The sequence below is a fragment of the Salpingoeca rosetta genome (genome assembly GCF_000188695.1).
Source record: "Salpingoeca rosetta unplaced genomic scaffold supercont1.4, whole genome shotgun sequence".
Taxonomy (NCBI): Eukaryota; class Choanoflagellata; order Craspedida; family Salpingoecidae; genus Salpingoeca; species Salpingoeca rosetta.
Window position 1 is genome coordinate 317,420 of NW_004754930.1, and position 14,572 is coordinate 331,991.

At 55.0% G+C, this 14,572-nt stretch overlaps 3 protein-coding genes across 3 annotated transcripts in view; 2 read left to right on the forward strand and 1 right to left on the reverse strand.

Annotated features, from left to right (window-relative positions):
* Positions 1-29: 29 nt before the first annotated feature.
* PTSG_01139 (propionyl Coenzyme A carboxylase) lies at positions 30-6,323 on the reverse strand. Its single transcript, XM_004997052.1, has 17 exons — positions 6,129-6,323; positions 5,779-5,841; positions 5,421-5,537; positions 4,929-5,144; positions 4,663-4,746; positions 4,312-4,453; positions 3,942-4,018; positions 3,658-3,732; positions 3,313-3,415; positions 3,070-3,207; positions 2,683-2,816; positions 2,297-2,392; positions 2,037-2,094; positions 1,676-1,786; positions 1,112-1,464; positions 616-855; positions 30-476 (listed from the first exon to the last, which is right to left on the reverse strand). Exons 1-17 carry the CDS (start codon positions 6,183-6,185, stop codon positions 396-398), a joined length of 2,145 nt encoding a protein of 714 aa, XP_004997109.1. The 5' UTR covers positions 6,186-6,323; the 3' UTR covers positions 30-395.
* PTSG_01140 (uncharacterized protein) lies at positions 6,319-9,035 on the forward strand. Its single transcript, XM_004997053.1, has 8 exons — positions 6,319-6,359; positions 6,572-6,779; positions 7,018-7,075; positions 7,210-7,312; positions 7,478-7,582; positions 7,900-7,981; positions 8,340-8,419; positions 8,649-9,035. Exons 2-8 carry the CDS (start codon positions 6,631-6,633, stop codon positions 8,861-8,863), a joined length of 792 nt encoding a protein of 263 aa, XP_004997110.1. The 5' UTR covers positions 6,319-6,359; positions 6,572-6,630; the 3' UTR covers positions 8,864-9,035.
* A 417-nt stretch (positions 9,036-9,452) lies between these two features.
* Positions 9,453-14,572, forward strand: part of PTSG_01141 (lethal(1)discs large-1 tumor suppressor) — a gene marked incomplete at both ends in the record, with an annotated part of 5,835 nt that continues 715 nt past the window's right edge. Inside the window, 15 exons of the mRNA XM_004997054.1 lie at positions 9,453-9,471; positions 9,742-9,864; positions 10,097-10,386; positions 10,616-10,789; positions 10,871-11,104; positions 11,359-11,484; positions 11,649-11,778; positions 11,980-12,089; positions 12,300-12,515; positions 12,717-12,817; positions 12,980-13,100; positions 13,379-13,449; positions 13,624-13,709; positions 13,855-13,992; positions 14,203-14,510. Of these exons, the coding sequence (XP_004997111.1) occupies positions 9,453-9,471; positions 9,742-9,864; positions 10,097-10,386; positions 10,616-10,789; positions 10,871-11,104; positions 11,359-11,484; positions 11,649-11,778; positions 11,980-12,089; positions 12,300-12,515; positions 12,717-12,817; positions 12,980-13,100; positions 13,379-13,449; positions 13,624-13,709; positions 13,855-13,992; positions 14,203-14,510 (2,247 nt within the window). The remainder of the gene's footprint in view (positions 9,472-9,741; positions 9,865-10,096; positions 10,387-10,615; positions 10,790-10,870; positions 11,105-11,358; positions 11,485-11,648; positions 11,779-11,979; positions 12,090-12,299; positions 12,516-12,716; positions 12,818-12,979; positions 13,101-13,378; positions 13,450-13,623; positions 13,710-13,854; positions 13,993-14,202; positions 14,511-14,572) is intronic.

A 14,572-nucleotide genomic window follows, 5' to 3' on the forward strand; every position in this document is an offset into this window, starting at 1 on the left:
ATGTCTACGCATTATCTGTCTTTTTGTCTGTCTGTGATTGCCCTTATACATTTCGCTCACTGCCACAACGTGCATGAGTTGATTTGACGCTGTTCTTCTGTGCTGGTTGTAATCCAACTGAGAGTAAACGACGTGAATGCGGCAAACAAAAAAAAAGGCACAAACGCACAAACAAACACCACCCGACACTCTGACAACTGCAGCTGCACACAACAACCAAACAAGTGATCAAATGCAAACTGACATCAGCGAGCAAGCAATCAGAATGATCAACCAAGGCCAAGATGGCTGTGCAAACACGCCATTCAATGTTTGTGAGGACTTGGGTGTCGGATACAGGGCTGTGTCGTGCGAAGGGTTGGTTGCATGCGCCGAGCGCGAGTGGGTGTGGGACATCACTCGGCCTTGGTGTCCTCAGGCGTGTCCTCGGGCTCAAACTCAATGATCACCTCCTCATCATCCAGCGTGTCCCCAGTCTGTAAGATGCAACAAAGGGCGATCAACATAGCGTGAGTGCAACTGTACATGGTGCCACCACCACAAAGGTACGCCGAACCCACAAACACAACACAACACAACACCGCAAACGCCACACCGCTTCGCTGTGAAACACACCTTGAAGTGGATCTTGGCAATCTTGCCGGCACGAGGGGCGCGCAGCTGGTTCTGCATCTTCATCGCCTCCACAACAGCAACCTCCTGGCCCTCAACAACCGTGTCGCCCTCCTTCACGTTGAGAGAGACGAGTGTGCCTGGCATCGGGGTGAGAATCATGTCGTCGAGGTTCTTCTTGGGCTTCTCGGGGAAGATCTTGAAGCTCTGCTCCTCAACCTCAGTGCGGACTTGGACGTCGTACTGCACAGCAATAGCGCAACAGCAGCACGGTCAAGGCGGTGAGGCGTCGCATGGGCAAAACAAGCCCCCAAGTCGCGTGCATGACGAAGCAACACACCAAACACCAGGCATGGCGCACGACCACCACAACCCCTCAGTGACCTCTTTCCACAACGCCACCACACCCGACACTCCTCACAACCACTGTCATCTCCCTCATCACCACCATCTGCCATCCCGCCATCATCATCAGCATCACCATCACGGGTGTACGTACCGGGGTACCGTGGTGGATGATGGTGTACTTGCCCGGGCCCTTTGGCTCGACCTGCAGCGTGACCGCATTGCCGTCCACGGCTGCGCGGAAGACAGGGTCGCCCATGCGCCAGTCAATCGCATCCATGTAAATCTCCTCGCCCTCGTGCTCAAGCTTGAGTGCATCCTCAAACAGGTGGCCGAGCACGCGGTGGGTGGTGCCGTTGATGCTGATGACAAGGTCCTCCGAGTAGAAGAGTGTCTCGGGGAGGTTGGACACGTTGTAGATGCGCTGCTTGTACAGCATCTGGCGGTAGTACACCTCGGTCACTGCAGCGAGCACCTGCTCCGTCTCCTTTGCCGTCAGCGTGTGGCCTGCAAAGGTTTGCGTGGTGTCGTGTCGTGTTGTGTCGTGTTGTGTCGTGTTGTGTGTGTGTGTGTGCGGAAGAGGGTGTTTGCGGTTGGGTGAGAGAATGAACAGGAAGCCAGGTGCGTGTGCGTGCGTGCAAGCGCTGCAGTGTGGTCGGTGCAGCCAGCATCTTCGTAGTGAAGGCAGCCACGTCATCAACTGGCGCCGCCCGCTCACCGGTGAAGCCATTGGGGTACTCCTCCTCAAGGAACTTGGTCGTCGTGTCGCCAGCGATGAAGCGTGGGTGCGCATACAGCTCGCGCAGCAGCGGGATGTTGTGCTTCACACCTGCATGAGATAGAGACGAAGTGGAAGTGGTGGTGGTGGTGTTGAATTCATGGACGTGAGGAATTGAAAGCAACATGGGGAATGTGTGGGCGCGTGAGAGACGTCAGTGGAAAAAACCAGTGGGCAAGTTGTGGATGGTGTCAAAGGGCATGTGTGCACACGTGTGTGTGTGTGTGTGTGTGTGTGTGTGTGTGTGTGTGTGTGTGTGTGTGTGTGTGTGTGTACGGCGCTTGTTGAAGAGCACACGCACCACGAATGACGTAGCTGTCGAGGGCGTTGTTCATCAACTTAAGCGCCTCCGTGCGGTCCTGACAATGGCGATGGCAGACAGCAGTTTGGTGCATATTATTGCAATGGCGGTGCGCTGGTTGGTTGGACGTGCAAACAAGATGCAATTTGCCCCACCGACCTTTCACACTACTACAGTAAACACCAACCAGAAGCCAGCAAGTGCATGCGTGCGTGTGCATCAACCAACACGCAGGTGCATGCTTGCTTGAGTTGTTGTACCTTGCCGTGAGTGATGAGCTTGCAGATCATAGGATCGTAGAACATGCTGATCTCACCGCCCTCGAACACGCCAGAGTCAACGCGGACACCGTTGCCCTGTGCAACCGAACAGATACGCATGGACGAGAAAGAGAAAGGGAGATAGATAGAGAAAGCAAGAGGGGAGTCGGCGGAAGTGGGGTTCGTGTCATTGCGAGCAACGACGGCCAATTTGGAAAGAGGAGCGAATATGAGCGTTATCATGTTTTAAGAAAGATGGCTCAGTCGTGATGTGATGGAACGGTGGTAAAGAATATCACAGCCACATTTCAACCTTGTTCAAACCCCCCTCCCCCTGTCAAGGACACACGACACTAATCACCCACGACAATGTGCTGTGCGCGTACCGTCTCTGGCTCCCTGTAATGGGTGAGGAGACCTGTGGAGGGGAGGTACTTGGCCGGGTCCTCGGCGTACACACGCGACTCAATCGCCCACCCGTTGATGCCAATGTCGTCCTGCGTCACGCTCATGGGCTTGCCTGGCAGTGGTGAGAGAAGGGAGGTGGGGGATGGGGTGATTGGGGTGACAGACGTGAGGCCGGTGTAGAGGTGTGCATGTGCTGCGCGTGTGCTGCGCGTGTGTATGCATGTGTGTATGCATATGCATGTGCATACACGTGTGTATGTATAAAGATATATATATGTATATATGTGTGTGTGTGTATGTGTGTGCGTGCATGTATGTATGTGCGTGCATGTCTGTATGTGCATGTGTGCGTGCATGGCCCGGACCTGCAGCAATGTGGATCATCTCCTCGACGAGGTCAACACCGGTGATCATCTCCGTGACCGGGTGCTCCACCTGCAGCCGCGTGTTCATCTCGCAGAAGTAGAAGTTGCGCTGCGAGTCAACAAGGAACTCAACCGTGCCTACAACAAGAATGGTCAGAGAGGACACGAATGTGAGGTGGCTGTAAAAACGACGTCACGAGACGGGACGACTGGCAGTTGAAGAGAATCACAGCGGCGTATTACCTGCAGAGACGTAGTCGACGGCGCGAGCGAGTGCACACGCCTGCTCGCCCATGGCCTTGCGCGTTGCCTCGTCAAGGAACGTGCTGGGAGCCTCCTCAATCACCTGCCATGCACAGGGGACGTAAAGCGGACAGAACGCCATGGATTAGATGGTGGGGAAAGGTGGTGGGTGGTGTGTGGACGAGGCATGAATTGGATGGAGTCCATCGACATGGCACAGAGAGCCCATCGAGGGGCACGAGGAGAGGGGAGGAGGTGATAGCACACCATGCAACCGTGATCAACGTGATCATGGTTTGGGCAACATCGCCACGTGTGTGACATGTGTGACATGTGTGCTCGTACCTTCTGGTTGCGGCGCTGGATGGAGCACTCGCGCTCGTTGAGGTAGACCGTGTTGCCATGCGTATCTGCCAGCACCTGTCACGTCACACAAGGGGGAAGTGGATCGTGGTTATGGTCGTCACGAGGTCGGGGGGGAGGGGGGGTGCGAAGGGGTGAGTGGATGGATGAGGAAATTGATGATCAGGTGGGGGAAGAGTGTCCAACACGGCAGCGTGGTACACCACAATTCAACGCCATGTGTGTCGAGCAAAGCATGTGTGGGTGGGTAGCGGTGCGCTGCCAACCTGGATCTCGATGTGGCGGGGCTCGTCGATGAACTTCTCAATGAGCAGGCGGTCGTCGCCAAAGCTCGCCTTTGCCTCTGCAGTTTACGTTGCACGTTGCGTGCACGAGCATCAGAGATGCAACCAAACTGGCATTCTCTCGGGTAGAGCGGTGAACATCGCATGCACGCACATATACACAACACACACAACACACAACACACACAACACACAACACAACATAACACTACACGCATACACACATACACACATACACACATACACACATACACACAACGCACACAACATAACATAACACAACACAACATAACACAACACAACATAACACAACACAACACAACACACATACACACGTACGCACACGACTTACCCTGGGAAGACATCCTGAAGCCCTCGCGCGTCTCCTTGTCGTTCCAAGCAACACGCATGCCCTTGCCACCACCACCAGCGGAGGCCTTGATCATCACGGGGTAGCCAATCTGGTTCGCAATCTCAACAGCATGGTCCGCATCCTGCACACGGCGGCCAGGGTGAGACGAACAGGGAATGGGTTGGCATGGGTTTGGTGTCAGGGGATGGACGCGTTGATGAGAGGAGGTAAGACAGTTGCACGAAGCCACGCAAACGCACACACACACGCACACACACGCACACACACGCACACACACACACACACTTGCACACATGATGCACACATGATGCACACAATACACACACGTACGTTGACGACGCCGGAGTAACCGGGGATGATGTTGACGCCAGCGTTCTCAGCGCAGATCTTGCTCTCAATCTTGTCACCCATAATCTGGTAATGTGACACAAAGCACGTGCAGCGACCGGGTGAGACAAAGTGTGTGTGTGTGTGTGTGTGTGTTGCCTGTTTGACAAAGGACAGCATTGGCGAGCGACTGCAGGGAGACACAGGGAACTTGCACATACATACAACGCAGCTTCACATCAACGCACACGAACGCAAGTGACACACACCTCGATGGCGTGGGCGTTGGGGCCAATGAACGCAACACCAAGCTCCTGCAGCCGCATGGCAAAGTGCTTGTTCTCGGAGAGGAAACCATAGCCGGGGTGGACAGCCTGCGCGCCGGTGAGCTGGATGGCCTCGATGATGCGGTCCTCGCGAAGATAGCTCTCCGCAGAGGGAGCAGGCCCAAGCAGGAACTTCTCGTCAGCCATGCGCACGTGCATCTGGTTGGTTGATACAAGTGTCATGAGTGTGTGTATGTGTGTGTGAGTGTGTGTGTGTGTGGTGAATATGTGCATGCGTGAGTGGTGGGGGAGAAGGGATGGGATGATGAGGGCAGGGTGAGCGGAGCAAGATGCAAGAATGAGCAGAAGAGGGAGGTGAACGATAGACAAAGGGGTCATGCACGAGGACGTGTTTTGGGGTGCCACACAACTGCAACAACCTGCACACGCCCATGAGGTGTCAAGCAAGGACGCAGGTGTGCGGCCAAGGCTTACCGCTTCGGCGTCCACGTCGCTGTGCACAGCAACGGTGCTGATGCCGAGCTTCTTGCACGAGCGGATCACGCGGCAGGCAATCTCGCCACGGTTGGCAATGAGAATCTTGTCAAACGGCTGTTGGCAAGTGTGTGAATTGGGAGAACAGGGATTCATAAGACCTCTTGGTGGCGGTGGTATTTATGTGTGGTGTGTGTGTGTGTGTGTGTGTGTGTGTGTGTGTGTGTGTGTGTCTGTGTGTCTGTGTGTCTGTGTGTCTGTGTGTGTGATGGTCGGTGGTGGTGTGGTGATTGGCAACCAAGAAGACAAGCAAGAATGTCGCAATAGTGCATGCCAGCGGTCAAGGGGAGGAACGTACCTTGGCATCGGAGGAAGCATAGCGCTTGCTGTGTGCCTGTGCAAACACGACGCGCGACGAGCTCTGTACACCACACACACACACACATACACATAAACATACACACACATACACACACACACACACAAACACACGTGCACACACAAGGGGGTCGGCAGTGGACAACAAGAGGTCAGCGTGCGTTGGCATGTGGGCTGCAAGCATTAAGGTCCACAAGCACGCACAAGGTGTTGGGTGTCTGCTTGCTCTTCTGCCTTGGAAACACCAGAGACACACCAGAAAACACTCCCTAATTCCCTCCACAATCCAGTTCTCTTGTAACCTCCCCCTTCACCCCAACAAACACTTACTCGGGAAGCGTGCGCCGCCGAGGGCAACAAGCGCCAAAGCGCAGCAGCAGCACTCATGGGTGGTGGTGGTTGTCAGTGGTGAGGCGAGATTGCATGCGATAAGTGTGCGTGCAACAAACGCACAGACTGCAGAGAAGCACACAGCGCTCACGAAACGATAAATTTTTTTTTACATTAATTTTTTTTCCTCCTTCTCCACGCACAGAAGAAGAACCAGAAGTGAAGCAAGAGGTGAGATGCGAGATGTGAGGACGGTTTGGTTGGGGTGTGGGAGTTGCTTGATGACAATGATGATGGTGTGGTTGTGGTTGTGGTTGTGGTTGTGGTTGTGGTTGTGTTGGGAGATAGGATCAGAGCACCACCACGGTGCCGCCACAGTGTGATGGACAGAAGCTCACGCTTGGTTTTTGCTGACGCCCCTTCTTTGTGAACCACAACAACAGGAACAACACAACATCACCACTGCCCACGTGTCGACACCAAGCATCAGCCACGCCTCATCATGCTTGATTTGCTACTGGACCCCGCGATTCGCGCGTGGGTTGTGATCCCGATCTTCATCATCACGTTTTGTGTTGGCCTGTGTCGCCACTATGTGAGCCAGCTCATCGCGTCCACCCCACAGCTGGACCGCGATGTCCTCATGCGCACGTGAGTGTGTCTGTGTGTGTCTGTGTGTGTGTGTGAGTGTGTGTGTGTGTCTGTGTGTGTCTGTGTGTGTGTTTGTCTGTTCTCTGTGTGTGTGTTTGCGCACATGCGTACATGCGTGCGTGATGATGTGATGATGTGTTGTGATTGCCCGTCCGTCTGTCTGTCTGCATGTGGTTCTCACTGCGCACGATGCACCATGCACCATGCGCTGCACACGTGGCAACGCTCACACTGGCAGACAACTGCTCCAACGCGCTCGGCTCCTGCGCGCCAACGGGAGATTCCTGCCTGCAGCGGTACGTGTGCGTGCGTCCGCATGTTCTCTCTCCCCCGCCTCTGCCCTGGTGCGCCTCATCTCATAACTGCACGCTCTGCAACTGTGGCTATTGCTGTGTGTACTCATTCAACACCCATTGGCCATGTACCACAGGCGTTCAACGCACGCAAGCAGTACTTCATCTCAGAGAAGAACGGCGTTCTCACCAAGAAGAAGGAAGAACACAAGGACGACGCGCCCGTCAACCCCATGCAAGGTGACCACCGCCACTTTTCCTCGTTTGTACGTACTTGCGTGCCACATGGACACACACACACACAACACTGCTCGTCACCACTGCTCTCACCTCCGCCCTTCTACTTTGTGTGCATGTGTATGTGCGCGCTTGTGCTTTGCGTATCTGTTGCTCGTCACGCTGCAGATCCAAGCATGATGATGAACATGGTCAAGGGACAAGCCATCAACTATGTGCCCATGGTTGTTGTCATGAGCCTCATCAGCTGGGCGTTTTCCGGTTTCGTCATCAGTACGTTGCCCACATCTACGCACTGCGCGTGTGTGGCTGTGTATGTGTATGTGTCTGTGATTGGATGTGTCTGTGGGTGTGTGTGGGTGTGGGTGTGTGTGTGTGTGTGTGGGTGTGTGTGTGTGTGTGTGTGATTGGATGTATCTGTGTGTGTGTGTGTGTGTGTGTGTATGTGTGTGCATGCGCCCTTTTCTGCCCTGCCTTCAGCCCTTCTTGATCAACCTGCACGCATTTTGTGTGACCCTGGCTCACGTGACGTTCTCTTTTGCACCCGATGATTATGTGTTGTTGGTGTTGTTTGCCTGCCCGCCCTGTAGTCAAGGTGCCATTTCCCTTGACCATTGCCTTCAAGCCGATGCTGCAGCGAGGCATTGCCCTCAGTACCCTCAGCGCATCCTGGTGCGTTCATGGCTGTCAGTCCACATCTTGTCCTGCTTTGTGTATGGCTGTCTGTGTGTGTGTGGGTGTGTGTGGGTGTGTCTCTGTGTGCGTGTGTGTCTGTGTGTATGTGCCTGTGTGCGTGTGTGTGTGTGTCTGTGTGTCTGTGTGTCTGTGTGCGTGTGTCTCTCTGTGCGTGTGACTCTGTGTGTCTGTGCCTGTGTGTGTGTGTGTGTCTCTGTGTGCGTGTCTCTGTGCTCAGCATGTCCTACCAGCGCAGTCATCATCATCATCACCATCATCATCATCATCATCATCACCATCATCATCATCTCTCATGCACCTCACCACGTCCTGCTGCTGTCTTGTCTGTCCACAGGGTGAGCTCCATGTCCTTCTACCTGACATGTGTCTTTGGTCTTCGTGGGCTCTACTCCCTCGTCCTCGGCTCCGCCAACTGTGAGTTGCCCACATGGATTTGTGGGTGTGGGGGTGTGTGTGGGTGTTGCGACACACACACACACACGTGCACACATTGTCACACACTCACACACATCGTTTTCTGCGTCTCTGCTGTCTGTCAAATGATACGTCCTCCTCCCTTTCCCTTCCCCCCCCCTTTCCCTTCTCGCCCCGTTCCCCCCCCCCCTCACCCTACCCTTGCCCCTTCCTCCTTCTCCCTTCATAGACGTGGATGAGACGAGTGCCATGCTCCAGCAGCAGCAGGCCATGGCACGCCAGCCACAGCAGCCGGGGAAGCTGTACCAGGCAGAGTACGATGCCCTGCAGGTGAGCTCGCACGACTGGGCGCTCAACCCTCGCTCCGAGGATGACGACGATGGTATGGGCTTCAAGGATGACCTCGCCCTTGTGGAGAAGAACCTCCTCGCCAGCTGGCAGTAAGACCCGCGGGTGAACCGCGGACAACGTGCTGCACGTCGTGCGGCACGCGCGCAACCCTGCTTCTTGTTGTTCGCCCCTTTCCTTACTCCCCTGCAATGTGTGTGGGGCCGAGAGAGTGCGTGGGTGGGTGACACCTAGTCATGCAGCTACCAGTACATCAACCAACCAGCCAGTGAATGAGCAGTGGATGAGATGCAGTGGCGAGTTGTATGCAACCAACAGTCAAGACTCAATCAACAAACGCAGCCAACCACAAACAAACAGAATCAGCGTGATGATGAAAATCTGTTGAAAATTTGGCTGATTTTCTCCTGTTGCCTGCAAGGAACGGCTCTGCTGCTGGTCGTTTTTCGAGTGGCACGAAATTCGTTGCTTGGCTGGGTCGTGGGTGGTGCAACGGCGGTGTATTGGTTGTTGAGCTGGTGGCACTCGTGTGTTTGTTGTGTGTTTGTTGTCTATACTGCACACACACACACATACACTCATACACATACACACGGCAGTTCTGTGTCTTAACAACATTGACACCATATTGTGTTTGACGCTACCAAACACAAAGAGAGTAACAACAACAACAACCAACAACAACATGGCCGTGAAGAAATCAGGTGCGTGCGTGGAGTACTGATGTTGTTGTTGTTGTTGTTTGTTGTTGTCGTTCTTCCTCTTCTTCTTCGGTACTGCTGCTTGGTGCTGCTGCAGCGCAGGCACCTGCACAAGCCTCTCTACGCCAGCTAGCGTTGCCTTTCTGCTGTCAAAAAGCAACAGTTGACTCGTCTCTTCCACACCAACCAACAAACCAAGCACGCCATCCCCAAACCAACACACTCACATGTCACACTTCACTCACACCCCACACACGCGCGCATCATTTGCAGAGGCGTACGAGGCACTGCAGCAGCTGACAAGGCTGCGCAATGCAACAGAGGACGAGAGCTTGATCGAGGACATTGATCGGCTCACGAGCGTCATGAAGAGCAAGCTCTTCATCGCCCTCCTCGGTGCGCCACGTGCAATCCCTTTTCTCTGGCTGTTTGGTTCATGCAAGAATGTACCCCTTCTCTACCTAGCGCTTCGTGTCCGTGCACCCTACTTGACCCCCCTTCCCGCCGCCGCGTCAACCTTTCTTTTACACTTGTTTTGCTTGCAAGCAAGCAAGCACCGCTGCGCTCTTGCCGCACACTAACAGTGGCATTGCTGCGATTGTGCGTTGCTGTTCGCGTGTGGATGCAGAGGTGCAAGACATGTTTGAGCAGCGATTTGTCTCCGGCACACCAGGCACATCTGCGATGGGGTCTGCGAGCACACAGCAGCAGCGGGCAGGGCGAGGTCCAAGCGGGCCGAGCAGAGCAGACCTGGAATGGGAGGACGCATTTGACTTTGGCTCGGAGGGTGCCAGGAACGACCAGGATGGCGACATCACTTCGCCTGAATTTGTTGAGGAAATCGAAGAAGTCAACCTCGTCTACGGCCCATCGGGGATTGGCATCTCCATTGCTGGCGGCATCGATCGACCCTTCCTCGTAAGTGCACTTGCGTACTTGTCCTCCTGTATCACCTCTCCTCCTGTACCAGTGCCTGTCTTGCAGCTCATGACAGCGCACTGCGCAGGTCTTGGCCGCTCGCGATGCTGACCACTGCATTAATATGGCCTCCAACACACGCGCTAGTCACTGTAGCCACTCTCCGTTTCCTCTAACTTTCCGCTATGCCTCTGTTTGTGTGCGTGCGCGCTTGTGTTTTTACATGCAGGACAACGACACATCCATCTTCGTCACGGGGCTGGTGCCGGGCGGTGCGGCAGAGGCCAACGGTCGCATCTTCGCGGGTGACATGATCATGTCTATCAACGGAGAGTCATGCGAGAACCGCCAGCATCACGAGATTGTGCAGATGCTGCGCAACACCGACAATTTGCAAATCGTGGTTGCTCACAACGCCCTACAGAGACGAAAGGCGCTGGCCAGGCGAAAGACCAGGCAGCAACAACAACAGCAGCCACAACAGCACCACCCACAGCAGGCACCGCCGGAACCAACGCCCATCGATTTGCAGCGGCTCAACGGAGGCCTCGGGTTCACCATTGCAGGTGGCAAAGACACGCCCCACGTGGCTGGCGATGATGGCATCTTCATCACCAAGATCATTGATGGCGGTGCTGCTGACGAGGACGGCCGGCTTGCTGTCGGCGACAAGATTGTCTCTGTTGGCGGCAAATCCATCGTCGGTTGGAAGCACGATGTACGTTTGAGGGTTGACGAACGAGGAATGGGGAAGAGGGAAACTTGGGCTTGCAAGCCCATGCTGTCCTGGTGCGTCTCCTGTTTCCGGACTCGTTCACACAGACTTGCCCGCGTGTCGTGTGTGGTGGTGACTCCACAGCACCACCTTCAATCACTTCAGTCACCCTTGCAATCTTCTACTTAACTCATGACTGAAGTGTGTGCTGACCGGCCACTTGCTTGCGCGCCCTTTGCTTCTTGCTGTTGCTTTAGGATGTGGTGCAAGAGCTGCAGGCATCGCCGCAAGTGGTACAGCTTGGGATCGAGAAGAACGCATACAACAAGGCTGCAGAAGGGCTCAGTCAGAGCCTAGGCTTCAAGGACAACCCTCCAGCCAAGGTGCAGCCGTGTGACGATTGTTATGCGTGTTGATTTCCTTTTCTGGTTGATGTCGTGCAATCGCACTGCTGTGAATACGCGGGAAGGACTAGCGTGACGAGTTTCAAGTCTCCCAATCTCACCGCGCGTGTTTGCATTTCCTCAACCATCGCTATCGCTGACAGTTTTCAAAGTCTGGCACGTTGTTATCGCTGGGAACAACCAAGCCCGAAGATGGTTCCCTGCCTGCCTCATCGGCGGTCCTCAGAACGGATCACCCAAGCAGAACCGTGCACGTCCACCCTTCTGCAAAAGGTCCGGTTGTGTGTGTCTGTGTGTTTGTGTCTGTGTATGTATGTGTGTCCGCGTGTCTGCGTGTGTGTGCCTGTGACCTCTGGGGGTGGCTTTATCGTGCGCTTTCTCGCTGAGAGTGCATGTTGAATGGCCCGGCCGTGTGCTGTCACATCACGCCTTACGTCTTTCTCAACACCACACCTGCTATCCACGGAACAACAGGGAGCCTTGGCATGGCGATTGTTGGCCCATCATCTGCGCGGCCCACAGGCGACAACGAGCCCTCGGGCGTCTTTATCTCAAGCATCACAGAGGGTGGCCCTGCACAAGCGGTGTGTCGCTTGTCTGTGTGTCTGTCTGTTCGTCTGTCTGTCTGTCTGTCTGTCTGTCTGTCTGTCTGTCTGTCTGTGCGTGTGCGTGCGCGTGCGAGCGTGTGTCTGGCTATTCCTGTGCCCGTGTTGGCGTGCATCCATGTCCCTGGTTGCTTTTCTGTTCTCATTCATACCCGCACCACCGCCTTTTTCGTTTCGCCCAACTGCCAGACTGGCGACCTGTTTGAAGGAGACCAGGTTCTGTCTGTGAATGGCATCGACATGACAAACGCAACGTATGTGCAGGCAACAGACATCATCCGAGCCAACTGCAAGTCGGCACTCGAGCTTGTTGTTCGTGCAAACCCAGATGTGTACGCACTGTACAAGGCCAAGATGGCAAAGCTGCAGAAGCGGTTTGTCGACGACAGAAAACAGCGCACCAGGGTGAGCCACAACACGCGTGTGCATGTGCGTGTGTGTGTGTGTGTGTGTGTGTGTGTGTGTGTGTGTGTGTGTGTGTGTGTGCATGTGCGTGTGTGTGTGTGCCTGTCTGCACGCCTGTCGTGTCCAACTGTCACATCGTGGCCGCGCACACGCCGACTCGACTGCCTGACACACTCTGGCGCGAATGTGTTTGCGCAGGAGAACACAATGCCCGACAGCATCTGTGTGCGCGCGCTGTTTGACTACGATCCCGGCTCAGACACAGGCCTCACCACAAAGGAAAAGAAGAAAAAGCTCTTGCAGTACGTAGCTACTCCTGCTGTGCACGTGTGGGGATGCGTGTGAGTGAGTGTGGGTGTGCGTATGGATGATTGTATCTTTGTGCGCGCTTGTTGTTCGTTGCGAATACTGTGCGTGTTGACTTTCAGCTCTGCTTACGCCGCGTGTACATGGCCTACCAACAGAGTGCATCTGAATGATGTGTTCATCATGATCGAGTGGAAGGCGAACAAAGATTGGTGGGAGGTTGAGAACGTCAACAACAACGACCGCGGCTGGGTTCCAAGCCCTCACAGGTGCGCGCGTGTTGTGTGTGTGAATGTGTTGTGTGCGCGTGTTGTGTGTGTGTGTGTGTGTGTGTTGTGTGTGTGTGTAGCCTTGCTTCTTGTGACTCCTCTTGTCCCATACTGTATGTCATTGACTGCATGCTGCGAGTCGAGTCCCAATAACATCATCCAAACGCCCCCACCCCCCCCCCCCTTTCTCTGTCACACAACCACCACCATCACACCGCGCCACAACGCAGGTGGCACCGCCTGCACGGCCACGTGTACCCGAGCGGCCGTGCCTACGACGCCGCCAAGTCCGATGCTGCCAAGGGTGGTCTCAAGAAGCGCAGTCGCTCCTTCCGCTTCGCTCGGTGCGTCTTGTGTTTGTATGCGTGCGTGTTTGCATGTGTTTGTATGCGTGCGTGTTTGCATGTGTGTGTGTGTGCGTGCATGTTCGCCGTACACATTCGACCTTCGGCGGTTCCTGCGTTTACGGCTCCTTCCAGTGCTGTGTGACTCTCACCACTTTAAACATCCCCTGAACTTGAAATGCTTTGCAGACGATTGTCGTTCTCTCGACGGCGCAAGTCCAAGACGCCAACCCCGGTCACCTGCTACGAGATTGTGGAGCAACACCAACAGACACGTATGTACCACTGGCTGCAATCAAGGGTGTGTGTGTGTGTGTGTGTGTGCGCGCGCGCGAGCGTGCGTGTTTTTGCCTGTTGTGTCAACGTGTCGAGTGCTGACTGACACGGCAATTGACGCCCCACGCAACACCACCAATGCAGCGGATGTGATTCGTCCTGTGATTCTCCTTGGACCTTCCAAGGATGAGCTGACAGACATGCTGTTTGCCGAGTTCCCTGAGCTCTTTGGCAGCTGCGTCCCACACACAACCCGGCCGCCACGTGAAGGCGAGGTCCATGGTGAGTGCAAGACACTGCTTGTGCGTCTGCTTGATTTTGTTTGCTCATGCTTATGCTTGCACTTGCACTCGCGCGTTTGCGTGCGCGTGCGTGTGTCTGCTTGCTTGCTTGGTTCTGCTTGCATCCTCCCCTCCCTCTCTTCACCTGCCGTTTCTCCCTCTGTCACTCTTATCTCCCTGCTCACCCTCCCTCTCACAACAACCATCGTAGGCGAGGACTACCTGTTCACGACGCAAGAGAAGATGGCGGCTGGCATTGAAGCTGGCGACTTTATTGAGGCCGGGCAGTACCTCAACCACCTCTACGGAACAAGCTTCGCCTCACTGCAGGACGTGATTCGCGAAGGGCGCGTGTGCATCTTGGATGTGAGTGCGCACGCCATTGAGCACCTGAAGCGGAAGGACATACACCCAATTGTGGTCTTTGTCAAGCCTGCGTCGCTCTCCGTGGTTAAGCAGCAGAACCCGCAGCTGGACGAATCAACAGCCCGCACCGTCTTTGACCTTGCAGATGAGTGCGTGCCTTTGCGTGGTTGATACATTGCTAATGTGCGTGGCCTGGTTGGGTGGTTTTGGTTTTG